Raw genomic sequence first — 22,009 nt, forward strand, 5'->3', positions numbered from 1 at the left:
GGTCCTGGGATAGGAGCAGGTGAAGGAGCCCTGAGCCTGTGCCCTTGCTGTGGGACCTGTTTGATCTGGAGAGCTCTAGGTGTTGTGTGTCTGCTCTCTGTCTTCGAAATCATATTCTGTAAGATGTGCTGTAGTGTTGATGTAAGGGGTGGTGGGGCGGCAGCTATTTCTGTTAGAATCTGCTTGGCCAAGATTAGCAATACTGTAAAATCTTATTAATATTTCTCCCTCCCTCCCGCTGTGATTCCAGTTGGTTTTGTGTTCTGAATTCTGTAGGGTCTGAAGATTTAATAACTCTCCAGGAGCTGCCTTATTATTGCTTAGCAATCCTACCTCTCCTAAGGAAGAATTCCAACCTGAGCTGCTTTGAATGTAGGTCTTAATTAACTCGAAACCAGAAGTAGATGCAGCTGAACATTCTGCTGTCACTTCAGCTAATTGAATGGAGAAACCATTTCCAGTAGATTTGGCTAACAGCTCCTGGCTGGGGCTCTCCTGCGTGTGCAGTTCTCTTCCCCTCCTCGCTCCAGTTTCATGTGCCTTTTCAAGAGATTTTCCCTTCTGTTTAAAATTAGATTGGCTCAGTACATGAGTCATTTTCAGTGAATCTTCGTTATAAATATAGAATTCTTGTGATTCATTTTACTCTTCTGCAAGGCTGAGTTTAGCAAGAGTCTTTTAATACATGGTAGTTGATTTTCAGGGCCTGTCTGCATCAGTAACTGAAAATTTCCTAGCTCTCCTAGGCCCTCGGTGGCTGAGGGTGCCAATTAAATAGTGCGTGCCACTTTCCCCACCCCTTCTTTGGTGCCTCTTTGTTACGGTTATGTGGGGTTTGTGAGCACAAGAAGCTTCAAGGCTGAGATGGCAGACTCAGCGTTCACTGTTCGGCCCTGTGCTGGACTGCAGCATCTCTGAGCAGAGCTTAGGTGTGTCGTGTGTTAAGCAGAAGGAAGTTTTTCATGTAAGGTTACTGCAGAGCATCGAGCCTGAGTGGATTTCCTGACAGTCTGGCCAGCCCTTGAAATGCGTCCCCATGGTCCTGGATGCAGCCCATAGGGTGCAGGTGGACAGAAGCGCAGCTCATGTAGTGTAGGGTTCGTTTGCAAGTCTGGAGGAGCGTATACGAGATTTGACTCCATGGATATATGTATATGATATATGTCGGCATCCCATGGGGAGGAGGACCCCTTTCCTGCCCCAGGGGCACCCTAATGAGAGCACAGAAAACACATGTATTCCAATAGGAGGCGCAGGCTCGGCACTACCTGTCCAACATGTTGAGCATGGAGTATGAAGCAGGAGCTCACCTTTGCGAGCTCCTGAAGGAAATGCCATTCTCCAGACCCGGGGCAGCTCCATGGAGCTCCGTTGCTGGCCCCTGGAGGAATAATGCCTCCATGCTGGTCAGTTCTACTCATCCAGACCACAGTGACTCTGCTTACGATCTGTAGCCTTCACCTGTGTCATCTGAGAGAAGGAAAACAGTGCTGACATTTCCATCCTTGTGACGAAGCGGTGAATACAGATGTGTTTGCATTTGTTCTCAACCCAGTTTATAACCTAGTTACATCCCAGTTACTCTTTCATCCTGTCTGACTTATAACAGACCTAGCTCTGTCATTCAGAGCTGTAGCAGTTCAGTTTGGACTGTGTGCCGTGTGGCTAACATGTGCCATGTTGGGACAAAAATTCCACATTTCTTCAGGCTACGGGTTGCTGTTGAGTGAATTTCACCAGTATTGTGTTGTCAATCAGAGCATAATGGAATGGTGCGAGCTCTGGGGATATTCACAGCATCTTTAGTGGACAGGCGTTTCTGTTAGAAACTGGATGTGGATGTTTTCAGCCTGGGTTATCTGGTGCCGTTTCCTTAGTAACGGTAGCTGACATCGCACGAGGTAGGGCCCGTGCCTTGCTCGTTCAGCTGAGTGCCATCTCTGCGGGCCAGGGAGAATGCTGTCGCTCTCCTCCTGCATCCTTCCTTTCACCAGCTCCCCTGAAATTGTCATGGCTGGTCGTGTTCTCTCCAGGAGGACTAGCCCGTCCTGGCTTTTACACTTTTGAGGGAAAGGGGGAAGAAAAATGAAGCTTTTCTTCTGTCTGGCTCTGCCGTGACCTAATGTATATTTACCAGTAATCATCAGGCAAAGTTTTCCGTTTCAGTGCGCTACACCTACTGTGTTTGTCTGAAAACCCCCTGTGGCTTTACTGAGCCTTTTTCTGTGTGGTTGCCCATCTTCAGATCTGACAGCAATGTGCTGCTATAAGCAAAGAATTAAAAACTTGTTTAAATCAGCTTCACCCAGCAAACCTAGTGAAACATGCCTTATTCATGAACGGATCCAAGACAAGGTTACTTGAATGTTGTTCTTTATGTCTTCAAGGGCTCGTAGCTCACTCATGAATCTCACAGGACTGATTTTTCTCCAAGTGGTCTCTTATCTATCCAGTAAAGATCTTTCATTAACTCACTTCTTAATATTTCTTCTCTTTTCCTGCTTCCATCTGAAAAAATTAAAAAAATTGTACAGAAGGTTTCACAGAAGCTAGAAAAGTATGTGATTAGGATATCTTTGCTCCAGATGCAGGGTCAGACACTTTCAATCTCATCTTTGAAACCAGCGTTTTGATGTTTTTCAAAGAGCGGACCCATTTCCAGTGGATGTGTTTAACGCGAGTGTGACGAGCTGTGTTGTCCTGTCTGCTCAGCAAGGTACTCCTGAGGAACTGGGGCAGCCAAGAACGCTTCACAGAGCTCGTGCCTTCAGCTGGGCACAGGCAGGGGCCCCTGCCCAGTTTGCAAGGTCCGTGTGCCTCCGGCAACATCAGAAAAGAGGAACTTTGGGAAAGTCTTCTGCAGACTTGCCTTTCTTCTCTGCCATTCGTCCAAATTACAGGATCCGTGGTAGAGCGGGTGGCCGGATTCTCTTCATTGCAACGGCATGGGTCACCAGGACGTTTGTTTAATGCACTTCGTGTTTCGCTTGTTTACAGCTCTTGTGCAGAACTGTAAAAACTGCCCCTGACTGCTCAGACTGTCTGTTCCATTTGTATGCGTTATTCACTGGGGGAGGAAAGACAAGGGAGGGTGAGGGGAGCCTTCTCCTGGAAGGGCACTGAAAGCAAGCCATAGGCACGATGTGCTTGGTGCCTGGTGGGGGGGTTATGTTGCCAGAAGCTCACTGCTCCTGTAAGAACAGTAATTAAATGTAGAGTGTATTTTTAATGTCTTGCTTTTAAAGGTAACTTGATGACTACTCCGGAAACTAACTTTGTCCAGACAGTCTCTCCCTTGGTGAAGTCAACAGCGCATTGTTCCGATTGGTGTAATTATTACTTAAGTTTAGCAAGGGCGCTGACAAGTGAAAACTGGGATTGTACAGAATGTTCAACATTCACTGCATGTTTTTTTAAAGGAAATGTGAACTTTAAATTGACTCGTAATTGAATTATTGTTCATAGGAGTTGGCTGTGCCTGGCCTGGTTTATAACTTAAAGGTATTTTTATATTGTTTGAAATGAGTCTCAGTGGTTTGTTCTCTTTGAATAAATATTTTGAGTGCATTAAATTAAATAATTCTGAATTCTCATACTGTAAAATAATTGCCATAGACATCAGGTGGAGTATTGAGAGCTGGGATGTGCCAGATGTCCCTTCTCCTTGCTGGGGGGTTGGACTAGATGACCTTTGAAGGTCCCTTCCAACTCTGACCATTCTATGATTCTACGAGAATCAAAATGTATGTTGTTTAGATGTAAATGCAGCATGCCGCCTTGTCAAAGTCAATGTAGTTACTGCATTTTGGAGGAAGGTTAGCAGTAAACGTGAGTAAAAATAGTAACTTGGACACCGGCAAACGTGCAGAACTTGGCTTTTCAATGAGATTCTTATTCGAATTAGGGAAAGGATGAACTGCACAAAAAGCTTTTTTTGGCCTGAATAGTAAATGTGCTCCCAGTAATGAAACCTGTTAATGAGAATGTACAGAGTCCCTTTGTGGCTGAAATGATAAGGCCAGGTCTGATTTTGAGCTGTAGGACGGTATTCCATGTGGTGCTTGAGGCTTCCTTTAAACCTTCTTTGAGGATTGCAGAGTTGTGTTCCTTGGGATGGGAATGGGGACAAGAGAGTTGGGGGTCTCCGTCACTGTCCCTGGGAGCTGTGCCGCTGGCCCTCCCTGGGGACAGCATCTGGGTGTGCACAGGAGCTGTGCGGGGAAGCAGATGAGTTTATCGCAGGGGCATTGCCATTGCCTGCTCGTTTCCCCTCACATCAGCGCCTGGGGTCCATTTTTCTTTGGACCCCCTCTCACTGGAGGAAAGGGGGGATAGCTGCAGCAGTTATGCTCCTCGTAGCTGTGCTCGGTGCACGTGTGGTGAACCTTGGAGCCAAAACCATCGGGGTGATACCACTGGATGGCTTCAAAGAGAGGCCCTCCATCCCTGTGGGGATAGTCCTCCTTCGAGCGTTATGGGCATTATGTCTAAAATATTTATATATGTGTTGCTGTGGCAGCCAAATTTCTTCTCTTTTGCCGGGGTGTTTATGGAGAAGGCGTTGCCCAGAGGAAGCTCGGTTCAGCGCACGGCAGCGAGAGGCTTTCATTTGGTCTGGAGCCTCGCAGCGGCAGGGCTGTTCCTCGGCTCTCTCAGGACGCGTGGCCTCGATAACTGGCTGCCTGCCAGCGGCAGTGAGGATCTGCTCGAGTGTCTGAACTTGAACTCGAGTCAACCAGGAGTGGGCCGTAGCTTTGGGTTTGGTGTTTCAGGCAGGTTTCCCTGGCTTCTCGTACTACTGGTTGTTGCTGTCAAGGAAGGGAACACCTGTAGATCTGAGTGCCTCTCTGAATTGCATTGTGTGTTTCTGCTGATGCCGAGATGTTGATGCAAGTGTGAGCACTTCTGAACTAGAAAGCAAAGAAGCTGAACTCAAATTCTGTAAGGCATTGAAGCTCTTCCCTCAAAGAAAACAACAAAACTCCTATCTTCTTTATGTTTTCTTGACACTTTGCCTGTCTTTTTTGGTGTACTTCGGATACTTGATGCGTGCTTCCCATTTCCAGTTATTAATATAACTTGATTTACCCCAGTATAGGCTACAGTCCTTCACTTCAGAGACATTTGGAAGTCTTTCTTTTTCCTTACCTAAGTGTCATTTAATTATCTTTGCCTTGCTGTTCTAAAGCTGTGTTTTATCTAGACCAGACTTACAGACCAGAAACACTTTTCCCCTCTAATACCCAAGCAGTTAGTTTGCTGTTTCTGAATGTTAAGTTACCGCTTTGTCTTGGCAGATTTGTTGAGAATACTCACTGCAGGACCTGTGATTTAATGTGCCGGTCCATTCCAGACTCGGTGTGCAGAGACGAGGAACAGAGCCTCTCCTGCGAGAGGAGACTGGGGAGCTCGGCTTGCCCAGCGTGGGAGACAAGCCTGTCCCCTTGATTGAGCTGCACTGACCAGGTTTTGTTGTTTCCCTTTCTGTTGTGCATATTGCTTTTCTTCTCTTATTAACTGATGATAATCACTGGTTTTTTTCTGGGTAATGCTGTGTTTAAATATCACAGATCTAAAAAAAGAAGAACGAAGTCCATGTCATTATGTGTCCGGTAAATGCATTTAGGAAGGTAATACGGTTTGACTGCAGAGCTGGATCTGGATGTTAAATGAAGGTGTTTATGCGTTACTTCGTTATTTGTGGCTACAGTTAGTCATACCCTTTAAACAAAAGAGGGACGGGATCACTGCACTGGGGGAAGCTTATGATATAATGAATTCACATTACTAGGCAGTCCTTGAGGCGGTACTCTCTCTGTGTGAATAACACCCTGGAGAAACGGCCTAAGCCCTCTCAGCTGACGTCTGCTGTCCCAGAGCGAACAGACGCTTGCCTGCACACGAGCCAAGTGCTGACTTGCCCAGCTCCCAGTTCAGTCTTCTCTGGAAGCAGCTGCTTGCACAGCCTTTGGTAGTCGCTGGACGCGGTGGCAGAGGAGGGCGAGCGAGGAGGCGGATGGTGAGGAGGTCTGTGCGGTGGCTGTACTGTGCTGTGTGCCCCTGGCCAGCTCTGCAAGGCACATGCCTGCCTTTGTGGGTGGCGTTGAGTGCTCTGGGCGTGATGGGGCAGGTGGTAGGTGAATCTTGCCGTACTACTTGTTCTCAGTCTAGTTTCTCTCATGCTCCTCCAGGATGGGAAGTAGCTCCTTCAGCTTCCCTGTGTTTCCTTCAGTGCAGCGAGACTGGAATACATTCCTGACTCAGGACAGGTTGTACATCAGAGCTGGACTCCAGGCTGAGGATGAAAATTACTGCTTCTGTGAGACACTCCTTAGCTAGCATTGGTATTTCTCGTCAGGGAGAGCAAAGTGAACACGCTGTTTTGTCTCTGCGTATTGTGTGCAGTCTGCCAGTGTCCCCAGCAGGATGCTCACGTACTCTGTGGACTTGATGGCAGCGATACTAGCCTGTGTGCTGGTTTGGAGGACGTGAGTCTGGAAGTCCTGTCACTTTTACTTCAGAGACTTTTTAAAGAGCGTGAGGTTTTTAAATCTCATTCAGAGGAATTACTGATCTGGTGCAATAAGTATCTTTGAACTGTTTATGCCCCATTTGTGTTCTGGGGGTGTATCTCATGTTGAGTGATTTGCTTTCAAGTTCCGAAAGTGTCTGTGTACATCAGGACCGCACAAGCACTTATTGCTCTCCAGAGCAAAGTGGAGGAAAACTATTGCACACAAGTGCTTTTGAGGCACCTGTGCTTTAGGCTTTCATTCCGCACTTCAGAGGAGACCTAAGGTGGAGGTACTGTATCCATCCGTCGCAGCTTCCTTTCACGCAGCCCTGGGGCACCTAGGCTTGGATAATCATCAGTGTAAGATGCTTCCTTCCTGGAAAATAAGTAGAGGGAAATTTCAGTTAGAACAGCTCTGTATCAGTCAATATCTATTCACAGTGAAAGCACTGGCACATTCTGAGAAACAGAATGGTTCTTGGGTCCTGTTAACGTTTTAGAACCAATTCAGTAACATGATAGCAGTTAGTCTGCAAAACACTTATTAAGATTGGGCTTTCTATCAAACAATTTAACAGTTACTTCCCAGCTTTAATTAGGTTCCCAGCATCCTAAAGAAGATGAGGTCTCCGTTCATTTTGGAGGTGCTAGACAATGGGAAAGCAATAGTGTGGCTGGATTTTCTGCAGCCACATGCTTAGTCTGAGATCAGTTAAGATCTTAAGTTTCAAGGTCTGTAAATGTTTATGGGAATACAATCAAATAGCTTCAACTGAAATTATGGCTATGTCTCTGTCAAAGCTGGCAGTGGAAAACCAGGCCATCTGTGAATGTGAATACGACTGGTGACCCCTCAAGACCAGATATCGGGGTATTTCAGGGACTGATGGTGTGTCTGAGTTGCAGGAGTGCCTGGTAGGGCTGGTTAGGAATCTAAGCTGCTAACATACATAGGGGTTAACCACAAAAATGTGGTTAGTTGTGGTACTGTTTTCTTCATTGGTCTTACAATGACTTGTTATTCCCCTTTTGCAAAAGTTAATTGTGTTTGAAAGATAAGATCTAATTAGGAACCAATGACTGCATGATGCTGGAGCTTGTGTTCTGTTTTTTCTCATTCAGGACCTGAAATCCAAGCAATTATCAGAGTCACCAAACATCACAATTGCCAGCCCCAAGCAATGAAAAATCATGAGTCAGAAATCTTTCGCTTCATGGCCCTAAACTACAAGATTTGATTAAAGTTCATGACAGGCAAAAAAAATCAGCTGAGGAAGAGAAATGTATTTCTTATCCAGAGGTTCTAATCCAGCGACATGTTTCGAGATGGTAAAGCTTTCAGAAGACTATTGAATATCCACAGACTTGCAGTAAAATCATGGAAGGTGGCAATGTGGGAAACTGTTTTTAAGGTGAGAAATAAGTTCCTGATAGAAGCCCTTTCTCTGCTTCCTGTTTCATAGGACCACAGAATTGTTTGGGTTGTTTAGGGACCCTAAAGCTCACCCAGTTTAGGGACCAGTTTGGGTTGTTTAGGGACCCTAAAGCTCACCCAGTCCCACCCCCTGCCCCCGGCAGGGACCCCTTCCACCAGCCCAGGGCGCTCACAGCCCCGTCCAGCCCGGCCTTGGGCACGGACAGGGATGGGGCACCCACAGCTCCTCTGGGCACCCTGGGCCGGGTCCCACCGCCCTCACAGGGAAGGGTTTCTTCCTTACGTCTCATCTAAATCCACCCTCTCCCAGTTTAACGCCGTTACCCTTCGTACTGTTACCATAAGCACTTGTCAGAAGTCCCTCTGCAGCTTTCCTGTAGCCCCCGTTAGGTACTGGAAGGCTGCTATAAGATCTCCCCAGAGCCTTTATTATTTTAATTATCTTGACTTCCTACCCTTGACATTTATATTTTTTGAAATGTAGTTAATCTGCTGTGGAAATGCAGGTGTCTCGTGAACAAAATATAAGCCTCCCTATATTCCTACTCCTATTTGGAAAACAAACAGAACATTTTCAGTGATGAATAATGCTTATAAAATAGTTTACAGATATTCTACCTCACTTCATAAACACATTAGCCCAAAGAGAGTACCAGAGATGATCATAATTGGAGGGAGGCAAATATTTTTTTGCACAAATTTAAAAGGTTTTTGATTGTGCTCTGAAGATGACTGTTTCAAAGTAATGAGTGGTGTGCTATAGAGGAGAGGAAAAAAAAAGAGTGAATATTAGCTCTGATGTGAAATCAAACACTTTTTGAACTGCACGTGTTTTTAGTTTGAGAAGTGAAATATAATCTCTCATGCTTTTTAGGGCACTCTGCTAAACATTTTACTTTAGTCCTGGGCCATCAAGTTGGATCATGTTCAATTATTTAGAGAAACCTCAGTAATTTTGATTTACTCTTAATAGTGTTTAATGGAAACACTTCAGTTTTCTGAAGGGTATTGAGATCCTTGAAGCTTAATGTTCAAGATTTTAAAGAGGAGCAATCGCCAACTTCCAGCCTTGATGTTTCCCAGCCAGAGCTATGTTTAGAACTGAGGACTGTCCATTTAGATACCTGTCTGTATCTTGTCTGTGTGGCAGAGTAAAACACAAGTACCTTGCATCCAGGTGAACTTAACCATTAAACCACACAGCCTTGCATGTTCAGCTCCCAGTAACTGCTGGTTTTACCTTGCTTCTGGGGGAAAAAGTGCTTTCTCCTGATAGGGGTTCAAATCATTCCATTAACTGTAAGTAGAGTTTTCAAATTAAATCATTCTTTTATAGTGTGTTTTCAACATTTCTTTAACAGTGAATCTCCTTTCACATGAAACCTCCAAGAGTGAAACGGAAAGGTTTTTTTCTGGTAGTTACCAAGTGCGGTTTCTCTGATGGACTCTTCGAGGCAGAGAATGTCTGCCCTTAGACAGCTGCACCGGACCTAGTTCTGCGCAGTGCTGATCACAGATAGCGTCTTTGTGCTGTTGGAAAATAAAAATACTCGGTGTTCTTCTAGCACCTGTCACCTTGGTATTTTCTTTGCATGAATTCCAAGTGATTTGCTACATTAGTGCTTTAACAAACACTAATAAAAGTAACAGATATTTTAAAGGTCTTCATTTTGCAACTTGAAATAAAAATGACATTAAATATCAAAACAGTTTGCCCTCCCAGTTGATCTAACATTTGGCACCTGGACTTCTCAGCTGATGGGTCAGAATAAGAGCTACAGCAGAAATCCAGCGTGGTTTAACTCCCTGAGGTACCTCTCTCTGAGCAGTGCTGGCGTTGGTCTAATAGAACCATGGCAGGGCTGCTGTAAATAAGAATGTGCAATAAATATACCAGACTTCAGATGTCCCCAGCTTTGTGGGGAAATGAAAAATGCTAAAAGAAATTACTGAAGTCATACATCAGCAGTGGAAGAAACACATCAGCACAGGTAACTGATGCATGTGGCTATTAAGGGATGCCCAGTTATAAGACATGAGCTTAACTTAACGACTGAGGCATTAGCTTGAGGTTGTGATTATAAAAAAAAATATATTTAATTGGACTTTACTTCTTGTACTTCTGCTCCTTGCTCCCTACTCTTCTATTCTCTGAAGCATTTTTTTTTTTTGTTTCTTTGTACTGAGTGCTTCCTCTGTCTCAGTGGCATGGGAACTCTTTTGTTCTGGAGGTTTGTGTGCGTAACCCTGAAGGTGACTGCAACCCTGAAAAATAAGAAGTGGTTGCAGATACCTTTATATCATTCATATGCCACGGTGTGACACTTAAATCACAGCACCAGAGGTCTGAGGAAGATACTATTTCAAAATGAACCACTCGTTTTAGTGCTTTTTGTCCTGGTACGTGAGGGAATCCTTCCATCTCGGTTGCAGTGGTTGCTGGAGACTGGGGTTGGTAAATGATGTGTTGAAGCCCAGGTGAGGCAGGTGGGAGTGAGAGCCTGGCTGTAGCACAGCGCTCTCCCTGTCATCCTTGCCTAGCGTCCCTCGAGCGTACTTGGAGTTGTCACGTGAAGTCCCTTATTTGCAGTGCAGCTGTATCTGGAGAGCGTACGATCCTTGGCATTTGAAGACGGATTGTCAAATGGGGATTGAGACTTAAGCACAGGCTTGATATTCAGTTTTTCCCTCTTCCATAAAATGCACAAAGCAGTACCCTGCAGAGAAAGGAGCAGATTTGGGTATCTCCTCTGCAGTCATTTGCTTATTACCCAGCTGTACCTGCATATTCGCTATCTCGTCTACTTGGTAGGCATTCTCAGAGACAGAATGCTAGAACTTGGTAATAATATTGGTTTCGAACTGGGCAGGTCTGTGAGTAGCTAGGTAAAGCAACAGCAGCTGGAGATCATGAGCATCTGATTGCTTCTTTATCATCCTCTTCTTTTCACTTGTTCTTATTTTCTTCAGCCTCATGAATTGTATTCCCTGTGCACAGTTTCCATGAAAACAAGATATTTAGCTGCGGTGTTTCTTCCTGTCTAAGGAAAATTACATCTGCTAAATAAACCCCATAAATAATCATTCTGCAGGCCTTCCTTTCTCTGCTTGCCACCCGTCCAGCCCCATCCCAGGAGCTCTCTTATTTCACGCTCCATGAAGTCACATCACGATTTTCATAAAGGCAAAAAGGAGAAAACTGAAGTTGTTCACCTGACCCTGTAAGAAGTAGCGTTGTTGAAGTCTTTAAAAAGTGACATTTTTCAAAGCTTGTTGGAGACCATAATTATTTGGACTGTAAATCAATAACATGTCTGCACTTAATTAAATTCAGCGGTGGATACTGCAGGGGCTGTTCCTCAAAATGGGCTGGAGTTAATGAATTTTAGATGGCTGCTGCCAGCTGAACAATACGAGGGGATGACCAAACTGCGTCGATTTGTTCCAAATGCAGTGCTGCTCTTCTACTCTGCGTGTAATGAATATCTGCTTTTTTTCTGTAGCCAGTTTTTGTATATATTTATTGTTATAGGTATAGCAACTGTAGGCAGGCCCAGGATCACGTTGTGCTCAGACAGCTTGCCGTAGTTATTTGTCGGTGTGCATGCATGTGGCTAGATAAAAGCCTGTGTAGGTGCGTACAAAATACCTGCTCGAACACAAAACTACTTGTGGATGGCTTTCTGATGTTACAGTTCCTCCAGAAACAGCTAAATCTTCATCTCTTTTTGTCTTTTAAGAGTGTCAGATTCTAAAATGGGGAAATATGGTTCATTTTCTTTAAAATAGGTAAATAACTTCATTCTTCTGTCCCAAAGGTCCTTCTGACTATAGCTCCTAAAATGCTCGGTGCACTGTCTCTTTAGGCAGCAATCTGAGCTCTGGGTTCTGCAGTTTGCAACTCCAAGGGGATTACCTATTTTTGGTTTCTTTAAAGAAAAATGGGTTTGCAGAAACCCAATTTACCTAACCCTCTGCCTCTCTTCCCCCAAAATAGTTTCCTGTCAATAATATTTTTTCCCATGCCCCATCTCTACCACGTGTTCTTGATGTTGTCTCCTTCGCGTGCTGGCCGGGTTTATGCGTGTCCCTGGGCGTGGTTGTGATACGTGACCTGTATTGATTTCAGGTGACTGAAAACCTGTGCTGGTGCACTATGGAAATGGGGAAGGGGTGTGTTTGTGCACACCACACCCTTTTGTGTGTTAAGTTAAGATTTCTTGTCGTTTCTGACATCGTCCAGCTGAACAATAGGAGAAGGGTGTATTACACTCACGGTAAATTAGTTCAGTTTGTTTTCACCTATTCCCACAAGGTGAATGCCGAGAGCCTGCCGTGGAGAATTGGTTAAAAGCCGAGAGCTGGCCGAGAAACAGTGGTAATTCCTCGCAGATGACCAGGAGACAGCGGTGTAGCAGCCTAACTGCAGAGCGGTGGTTTGTGGAGGCCTTCCTGCGGGGAAAGGAGAGACTTTCCTGGGGAGACGTGGAGGTTTTCAGGAAGAAGAGTTTGTAAATGCTGATTTATTTCACTGTAAAAAGTGTGCTTTTCCTGTTTCAATCCAATCCTTAGACAATAGAAATATAATTTTTGTGTTTAGTTTAAAACAGAAGAGAACAAAAAGAGAAAGGGTAAGGAGCTAAGGAGACATCCTCAAGTACCGTCTATTTCCTCTCTGTGAAGCCGTTACAGCACCACTGTCCAGGTCCTCTCGTCGTTTGAGCGATTCTGCAGCTTGAGGTGATTCTTCTGCAGGTTTGTTCAGGAGGTGTTAAAGTTCCCTTTTTGGCTGAGCTTGGCTGCGTGCGCGCGTGCAGTAGAATGTGGCTGTGGGTGATGTTGACAAGGTGCAGGGAGATCAGCGCCTGCCTTTGGACATGTGTAAACCAAAAGCCCTCCCTGGCCTCGGTAACCACCGTGCTGTGCCGCTGCTGTGCCGCTCACCGCGTTGGAGGGGTGCCTCCCTGCTGTCCTGCGCTGCAGAGGTGACATCTCTGCGGTCCCCTGGCTTGGAACGGGAGGACATCTGTGTTGCAAGATGTACCGCCATGCTCAAACATTTCCTAGTTTAACTGGATAAAAGGCACGGTGTGTCTGAAAGCTAATTCAGGTTGGGTCCGATGTGAGTGACCAGCCAGTCAGCTGTTCTGGAATAATTCTCTTGTATAAAGGAGCCTGGCGAGAAAAGCTGGAGACAGGCAGTAGTTCGCCTCAGTCTGTGGGTGAGGTAGAGGAGGATGAAGTGCCTTGATGGCACAGGCTGGGACTGTAACTGAACCCAGCTCTCAGCGTGCTCACACGTGGAACTGGACATGGTGCAGTAATCCCTCATCCCATGGAACAGATATTTTGAGGCAATCCAGCAGCTCGTTCCAGTGTCTCTCCCCTTGCAAATAACCCCTACGCTGTATTACAGTGTTGGGTACTGCTGTCACGCCAAGTCCTTGTGATGAGAAATGTTACAGTGCAATAATTAAATATCGGGGCTTTAGGGACAGTCACTGTGGAAATTGCCCTCTGTGGCAGCTGCAGCATTTATTAATAATTAAAGCTGTGCCTGCTGTGCTTTTCACTAAATATGTTTCATTAATATTTTATTGTTTTAAAGAAAGAAAAAAAAATCAACAGTGAGGGTGGGAAGAGAGCCTGTTTCCTAAGCAACAGCGATGCACTTCTTCGCAGTTATTTTTAAAGGCAGGTTGCTTCATTTAAGATTTGGAACCAATTATTGCTGCATTGCTTCAGGCATCCAGAAAGCTGCTTTTCTTTTTTCATTTTCTTTATTTCTAATTGAGAGGCAGAGCAAAACAGTAGCTGGGTTAAGAGTTGTTGTGATGGTTGCTAGACAGGATCTATGACTGTGATGTGAAGAAGGTCCCTGTGCTGTCATCACTCTTTGTTCTTCTCATGCCACTGTACCTGCCCTTGCAAAACCCCACGGGCAACCAAACGGTGCTCGCCCCCGCTGCTGCTTCTGGATGAGATGTACAGATGCTCCCTGTCCTTTCAGCAGAAGCAGCCGTGCTCGCAGAGATGTCGTCAGTGCTGGGCTCCCACTCGTGCGGGGCCGCAGGCGTTGCCTTTGCCACCTACACGCGTCCCCTGATGGCGTCAGGGGCTTCCTGGTGTAAGGCGATCACTGAGGGGGGTCGAGCGGGGATGTGCCCCTGTGTCCTGGTCCTCCTTTCAGGGAGCAGGGCCGCGCGTAGGCTTTTGTGCATAGTATGGGTGAAAAAGCCGGGGGGGCTGTCCTCTGAGGCAGTAGCTCTGGCTGGGCAGTGCCAGACTTGATCCTCGGTAGCCTTGTTGGATGCCATCAGTGTCACATCCCAAGAGATGCGTGATGTGAATCTGCAAAAGCTGAGCCCACCGCCGCTGTTCCCGCCACGCAGCGCCTCAGAGGTACCGTGGGTGCGCCAGTGTTTCTATTGTTCACTTCTAACGCAACAGCAACTTTGTCCGTTGGCCCTGGAAGCAGAAGGGAGCATGGGTTTGCATGGCACAAGCATCTATGCTGAAGAGATCAAGTGCTGTGAATGTTCAAACGCTCTTATTTATTTAAAAAAAAAAAAAAAGAAAAGAAAATTACAAAGATAACTCAGCAACAAAACAAAAGAAAAAACCACGTCCTTCATTATGAATAAGGAGGTGAACCAGGCTATTTCGTTTGTACCAGCTGTACTGGTTTCCGTCAGCCTTGCCATCTCCTGAGTTACTCATTAACCAGAGGATGGCTCTGTGTGTGCAGGGTTTTCCTGTGTTTATTTGAATTGTTCCTGTTGTTCGAGCGTTGGAAGAAGCTGGTCACAGCGCAGTGCATCACAATCCGGTGCTTTTGGCATGCTTGCCAGCAGCATTTCCATAACTTGTTTCAGAATAGGCAGCTTGAGGAGAGACTATTAAGATAGTACACGTCTCTTGTTTCATCTCAAGATGAAATTGGTGTTTCAGATGTGGTGGTTCTCATATCGGTTGTGCAATAAGGGAGTATATCAAGTTTATTCTGAAGCATTTAAAGTCTAAATGAACCTAGGACTAGGAAGGAGGAGAAGAGAGAATGCCGAGTTCTGTATTTTACAGAGAATGAATTCAGGGTATGCAATTAGAAGACTTGGCTTTGCTAACTCAGGTTAGTTGTATCTCACTAAAAATCATTAAAAGTGAACATTCCCAAGTCCCCAGGCCATCAATATTTAAGTCCAGCGGCTGTCTCATAGGGAAATTAGGGCCTTCTGTGGAAATTTTATCTTCTGTCAGATTTTATCCAATGTTGCTTGGTTTAAAAACATATCTGCCTTCACAGTTGAAAGCAAAATAGCAGCATGGTTATCCCACAGGGCATTTCCAATTTGTTTTTCTAGTGCTGTTTTTTGCACTATAAGAGCAAATGGTTGTGCTTTCTGAACACGCATTAGGTTAATTTGTGTAGGAAGGATGTGATAGCAGGAAGCCAATTAGAGGTTCTTTTTGCCAGAGTGATAAGACACAAAATGTGGAGTTATTAATACCTCATAAATGCATCTTTTAATTTTTTTTGTTCATTCAGCAGGTCGTCCTTCAGTCTTGCAAAGCGAAGTGCTAGGGTAGCAGTGCTGGAGACGAAGGGGACGTTTCTGCTAACGCGGTCAGTACAGACACATCCTGGGATCCCTCGACTGCCGTGGCTTCCAGGCCAGCTGAACGCAGCGGTTTCTGCATGCTGTCCAGTCTTACTGGGATTAGTCTTCAGGGACTGAGCAGCGAGGATGGGGCTTTTTGAGATGTGGGCTTTCAGGTATTATGGGATTTGGAGGCCACTGAGTACAATAAGGAGGGGGAGTGTTCTGAAAGTGCTCAGTACGTGGCAGCATCAGTGCATCACAATACTGCCTGCTTTCAAAGGTAGCTGCTGAAGCTTGGGAGAGATGCACTGCGTATCGGAGCAGATGGAATACCATTTGTTACTCGTAACAAAAATGTAATGTGGCAGTTCTAACTGCGATTTACCGCAGGAGTGCCTGCTGTCGTTAAACACAGGAGAGCATCGCTCAGATGCTGAACTCAGAGCCTTCTGTAAGGGCTGGCATGCCTGCGTGGGTTCAGGGAGCGCACACCTTGCAGATAACGTTGGGTTTTTTCCCTTGCCTGTGAATGAATTGATCTGTTTTCCTTTGTACCTTTTTATGGACAGTGTGGACTGGATGAGTCATCTACGGTCTCAATTTAAAAGCTGGTAGACAGGGAAGGCTTGTTTTTTGGTTTGTTTTTTTTTTTTTTTTAATTTGTATTTATCTTGTTTCTTTTTCCTGCCGCAGTTTAAATGAGAGCTGGTTAGATTCCTGATGCAGAGTCTTGCAAGGCTGAAATAGTGCAATGCAGTCTTTTACTGGTGGCGATCAGAGCACGTTACAGTAAGTTCTGCAAAACGAACCTCAGAGATGGAGCTGTGTAGCTGTAGGTCTGGCTGCCTCTCTGTTCCCTCTCAGGCTGTAGTAGTATTACATTTTCTTCTCACTTTATAGGCCTTTTAATCTTTCTGTCCAAAGCTGGATGGATGATGGGCTTTGTGGGAAGGTGAGCCTGTCTTAACAGATTTTATGACTTTATTGTCTTGTAGTGATCTCCAGCGCTCTGGGAGGGGACTATCTTCCACTGGCATAATTGTTCAGTTTCCTATTTGTTTTCCAGTAGCTCCTATGATTTTAGTCCAGCAAGTGACCTAACACCTGGTTCATCTTCAGCACTCATAAGTGACTGCAGAGTAACTTCATACCGGTCACAGGTGATCTGAGGTCTGTCACTTTGTTCTCTGGCTCCTAACCAAGTGATGTCTGAGTTGCAGTTGATTCCTTAAAAGATCCAGTAGTTGATGACTGCTGCTTCTCCAGGCTGTACATCCTACCACGTCAAGATCCATGGACACTCGGTACATGTGCGTCTTACCCTGGAGATCTTTGTTACTGATGCAAAGACTTGAAAAAGTCGTCATTCTAGGAGCTTGCCCTAGAACTTGGAGAGTTTTCTGGGCTGGAACATGGATGTCCATAACGTAACTTGACGAAGGTGTTTTAAGCATTTCAAATCAGAGGGCCTATCTGAGTGGGGGAGGAAGCTCGTTACAGGCCTAGCTATTTCTAATTGCCTTTGAGGTGACAAACTCAGTGTAACTGAGGAGGGTGTGAATACACAGAGAGACTGAAGCAGCTGCGAGCTGTGAACCACTCATCAATGGAGAGAGAACCGAAATGTGCAGTGGTAATGTTTAACTTGACTGGTTTTAATCCATTCGTTCCTAATGTGAAGGAAAAGAGGGAGGACTGAGTGGGCTGATGTTAAAGGTCTCCTATCTTCCCTGTTCTCACCAGAAAGAAAATGTCTTTCCTGTAATCTAGGCAAGTGGAAGGCATCATCACTGCACCGCTTCCCAGCGGAGCCTGTTTCCAGCCAGGCATCACGCTGCTTGATACGTGTTCCCTTCTATTAACACGGTAAAACAGCCAAGCTTCTCTTCTCCACGCAGCCAACTCAAAAAAAAAGGTCCACCACCCTCAATGAGACTTGTTTTGGAGTTCAGGAGTATTAAAAAGAAAACAAAACACCCCCCCCCCCCAAAAAAAAAAAATCTAACAAAAACCAGCTCAGCTATGGCCTAGCCAGGGTCAGATGCTTGTGGGTTATATGTGTTCTTAAGAAAATGCAGCTCTGTCTTTGATTCTCGTACGTCTCTTTCTCCTTACCCACCCTCCTGGTTTCTCTAAGTTTTGTATTAGTCACCACATAACGAGAGATCTGTGAGCAGCAGTACTGTAGGAGCAGTTTGTGGTTTTGTCTTGAGTAGACCATTTTATACAGTGAAACGCAGAATAAAAGCAGCTTCTCTCTCCTGACGCGTAGCCTTACCCGTCCCGTAGGGTAAGTGCATGCTGTAGTCTCATTGCGCCTGAGTTCCTTCCCAGCTGTGTTAACTGGTGCCATAGTAATGTTTGCATGTGTCTCATGCTTTTTGCATAGTCTTCCCTTTACCAGAGCAGAATGGAATACATAAAGCAGTTGATGAGGAGGGGCTTGGTAGGCATTTTTTGTTATTTTCATACCTGTTTCTAATGAGAGGTGGCATAATGCAAGTATCTCACTTCCATTTGGGACATGAAGAGTTAATGTTTTAATGATCAGAAATAAAAGGATGATCTGTTCTACCCTGTTTCTACAAACCAAGATCCAGTGGCAGTGAAAGCTGTGTGTCACTAGATAGGTTAAATGACACACAGCCATCAGCTGCATGCCAGAAGTTGGCTACATATGGCAATTTCTCACATCCTGCCTTCAGAAGGAAATTGGTTCCAGTTTGAACCTGAACTCTCCTGAGGTGCCTTCTTGCCAGTGTCATTCTTCACAGGCCAGTGCTGAAATTGCTAGAACATGATGTAAGCATGAGTAGCAAATAACAGAAGAGTATGACCTCCAGTTAGTTCTTTTCATCGCAAACACCAGGCCATATGGAGAAATACAAGTGGGAGAAGTGGATGCAGCAGCTCACAAAGATAAATAGGAGCCCCTGCTCAGAACAGAGATCGTCAGGAAAAGCAGATTTCCAGCTGATTGTATCTTGAGTTAGGGGACCTGGGTCTGCCATGAGGAGTCGAGAAGAGGTTTCGCCTTTGGCTTCATTTTCAGTAGAACTGGGAATTCTTTCACACTGTGACCTGTGTAAAATGGGGTGACAATACTGGGTGAGATTTCAGTCCTTTGGTTCGTTTGTGTACTGACATTACCTGTAACGTACAAGGTATTTGTTGTTGCAAGTGAGGCACATGCTGGCATCATCTGGTTTTGAGATCGTCTGTCTTTCTGTCCGTCTCCCCCCATCCCCGTTCTGTTGCCTCCCCGCCTGACCAGTGGGTGTTAGCAGACGCTGTTCACCGCAGAGGAGGCTGAAGGACAGCAGTGCTGATCACTTTATCTCCTTCCCTTTCTTGCAGGCGTGGTGGAAGCGTGTCTCCTGCACATGCTGAAGCGCAGGGCTGCTGGCTTCCTGCGGACTGACAAAGTGGCTGCGCTGTTCACCAAAGTTGGCAAGACGTACGCGGTAGCTGGAGATATCTGCAAGAAAGTGCAGGAGCTGCAGCAGCAGGTCGAGAGCAGGTGAGGCTGAGGTCTCTTTGTCAGCAAAATTCCTACAATGTGTGTGCAGCACGGCGAGGATACAAAGACTGCTTGGTAAATGCAAAGGGTCTTTCTCGGCCACGTTTGTTAAAGCTGTGTCTCTTTGGTGTCTGTAACTGTAAGATGAATGTTTTTGTTTGATCAGGCTGGCAGCTAGCGAAGGGACAGAGGTTGGGAACTGGGTCTGTGGTGTTTTGTTTACTTCTCAGAGTAGTGGATGAGGGCGTTCAGCCCACACAAAGCAAGAAAAGTGAATGATAACTGATGATTTTAGAGAGAGCTTGCAGTCAGGGTGTGGTGGCCCAGTTTGGACTGTTGGTGGGAAGGGATGTGAGTGGCAAGAGCAAGTGAAGAACAGACTTACTGAAAAGCTGTTTTGGCGTGCGCCTTGCCAAGCTAATAAAAGATGTGTGGGTATTATGATAGAAATAGTTAAGGTAATGGATACAAAAAATGATAGGAGGAAGGCTTGAGCTCAAGAAAAGGTGGTTGGCAGTGAGAGACTGATTATAGGAAAGCAAGACTTGAGCACAACTGAATTCGTGCTGCAGTCAAGGACTTGAGATTGCTGAAAGTCCTGAACTTCTTGCTAGTGGTGAGTAGTGCCATTAAAATTTTCCGTGTGACTCTGCTGACTGAACCCCAGTGCCTGAGCCTGTGCGAGGCACGTCTTGTGTTGCAAACTCAGGACAGGAGCATTTTGTGGTGTTTGGAGGCAGTAGTGCAGTGGCACTGCTAAGCCTCGAGGTCTTTGTACATTGTAGGAACTTTGAACCTCTTCATCAACTTGCTGTATGAAGGGTGTTGTCAAGAGAGCTTGACTTCAATTCACGTTGCATTGAGTTCTTAAATTATTGACAGGTGTTCAAATTAGTACTTAGATTTCTGTGTGATTTTTCTGGTATTTATCTTTATTAGACTTTAATTATCAGATGTCATTATGTAGTTTTTGACAGGTATGTGGCTATATTTGATATATTTTTAAAATTGTGCGTCTACTGATACAGATTGGGATTTTGTTAATTTTAGTTTTTTAAATGTTGGGAAGGAGGATGCTTTCTACTGAAAATTCACCAGCCTTACTCCTCAGTTAAGAGCCCACACGAACCCTGCTCTAACCACCAGAGACCTTTGGCTGTGTCCTCCAGCAGAAAGGAACAACTAAACGGAAAATCTGTGGTTTCTCTTGGAGAGATTTTGTGTGATTTTTCAGCTATTAACAACCACAGATTTTAAGTGCTGTAGAAAATATGCACAGCAGAGAGACTCTATTAGGAAATACTGCAGGGGGTGGGCTCGCTTTGTTGCGAGTATAAAATGAGACACAAGTGCTGTAGCAGCCTCGGGGCTGCTGAGGCTGTGGCTTAAGAAAGCCCCTGTTTCGCATGCAGTTAAACACATCTGAATTCCCCTGGTGTCAGTGGTGTCGGGTGTATGTCTTGACTTGGGATTGTCACTGCGTGGGTGCTGGCCTGCAGAGGTTCTGTTGTGGCCTGGTGGAGGGCTAGGGACCCTGTAAACATGGAGAAGAATTTCGGATCTCACTCCAGACAGCGCCCAACTGTTGTATTTGGGCTTTGTAATTGAACACCTTCCTGAAAGGGGACCTGAGTGCTGTCAAAGATTTGGATTTTCTGCTGCAGGTCTTTGAAGACATCAGGGTTTCTCTCCGCGTTAGGACAAAACTGAACCTTCTTTTTCTGCTATTTTAAGGGGAACATTTTCTGGGAAAGACATTAAGAGGGTCAGTCTTCCTCTTTCAGCCGTATGAAGGTATGGAGAGCCAAGGCAAACCTGCAGTACTGTGCAGGAGCAGGAAGCTCTCCCAGTGCTCGGCTTTACTGTCCACCTTTCTCCTGCAACTGCTTTGTGTTACCTGACGCAGGAGCATGGGCCCCTCACAAGATGTCATCACACGCTGCAGCAGGGCTGGCACGGCTTCACCGCCGGCTACGCTGTGGACGTGGCGTAGTTGCATTATGTACTTTGGGAGGCGAGGACGCCGGGCAGCGCCCCACCGTGCTGTCACGGGAGACTCTGTGTGGCTGGTACCACCCCGTAAAATTATGCAGCGTGACTTGTTGCTGCGTGTTAGGCATTCAGTTTGGAGCAGTGTTGTCATCTTGTCTTACATAACTAATGCTGTGGGCAAAGCTAGCAGGGAGGGAGGAAGGGAAGCAAATTCACGTTTCAGCTGCATTGCTAGGCAGCAGGAAAGAGAAAAGGAGAGAACAAACCCATTTTCCTTTTTTTGGGTCACCTTTTAGAAACTGGAAAGCTCTAGGCAGCACATTCAGCTTCAAAATCAGTCTGGTTCCAAATCTGTTCAGGCCATTAATTATCTCAACAGCGACAAGTGATAATTTGTGTCAGTGCCACCAAAGAAGTGCAGGGAGCGTTGTTGTCAGTATGAAAATGTATTTTGGACACCAGTACTCAATGGATGAGAGGTGGATGCTCGCAGTGGCAGGACACCCGGCATGGATAAGAGAGCACGTGTGTTGTGCTCAGAAGGCACAAAACTGCTCCTTGGCATGGTGCAGGTTTCAGCTCCCACCACGTGAAGCCGTGCAGTGGCATGGTGGGAAGCGTAGCATACTGGGATCTACAGAGCAAAGTACCATCCTGCTCATGCGGCATAGTGCTTTCCCACAGCCTGCCTGGGGCACCACGTGCCGCTGTCCCGCGCTGGACCGGGGTCAAGTACATTTTCAGGGCAGCAGGTGACTCCACAGAAAGGAACGGCGACTTCCCGTTGGTTCAGAGCCACCGTGCTGGGCAGCCCCCGTGTTCTTGTTGACAGCCGTGCTTGGGAAGTGATGCTGTTTTGTATAGCCAGCTTGCATCCTGGCCCTGAAAGGCAGCAGAAAGCTCCTGTTTCTGGGCTGGACCTGTTGCTGTGCTGGCTTGTGCTGCGG

General features: G+C 45.8%; 1 protein-coding gene across 8 annotated transcripts in view; it reads left to right on the forward strand.

Moving 5' to 3' along the window:
- The window catches only part of SGSM2 (small G protein signaling modulator 2), a 58,677-nt gene that overhangs the window by 10,197 nt on the left and 26,471 nt on the right, over positions 1-22,009 (forward strand). For 7 of the 8 annotated variants that reach the window (XM_086762754.1, XM_086762756.1, XM_086762757.1 and 4 more), the window contains exon 3: positions 18,908-19,070. In XM_086762754.1, the coding sequence (XP_086618880.1) occupies positions 18,908-19,070 (163 nt within the window). Of the gene's footprint in view, positions 1-16,247; positions 16,340-18,907; positions 19,071-22,009 lie in introns of those variants that run through there. The other variant, XM_086762759.1, reaches the window with a different exon arrangement.

The sequence above is a fragment of the Chlamydotis macqueenii genome, chromosome 19 (genome assembly GCF_036417535.1).
Source record: "Chlamydotis macqueenii isolate bChlMac1 chromosome 19, bChlMac1.mat, whole genome shotgun sequence".
In the NCBI taxonomy this organism is placed as follows: domain Eukaryota; kingdom Metazoa; phylum Chordata; class Aves; order Otidiformes; family Otididae; genus Chlamydotis; species Chlamydotis macqueenii.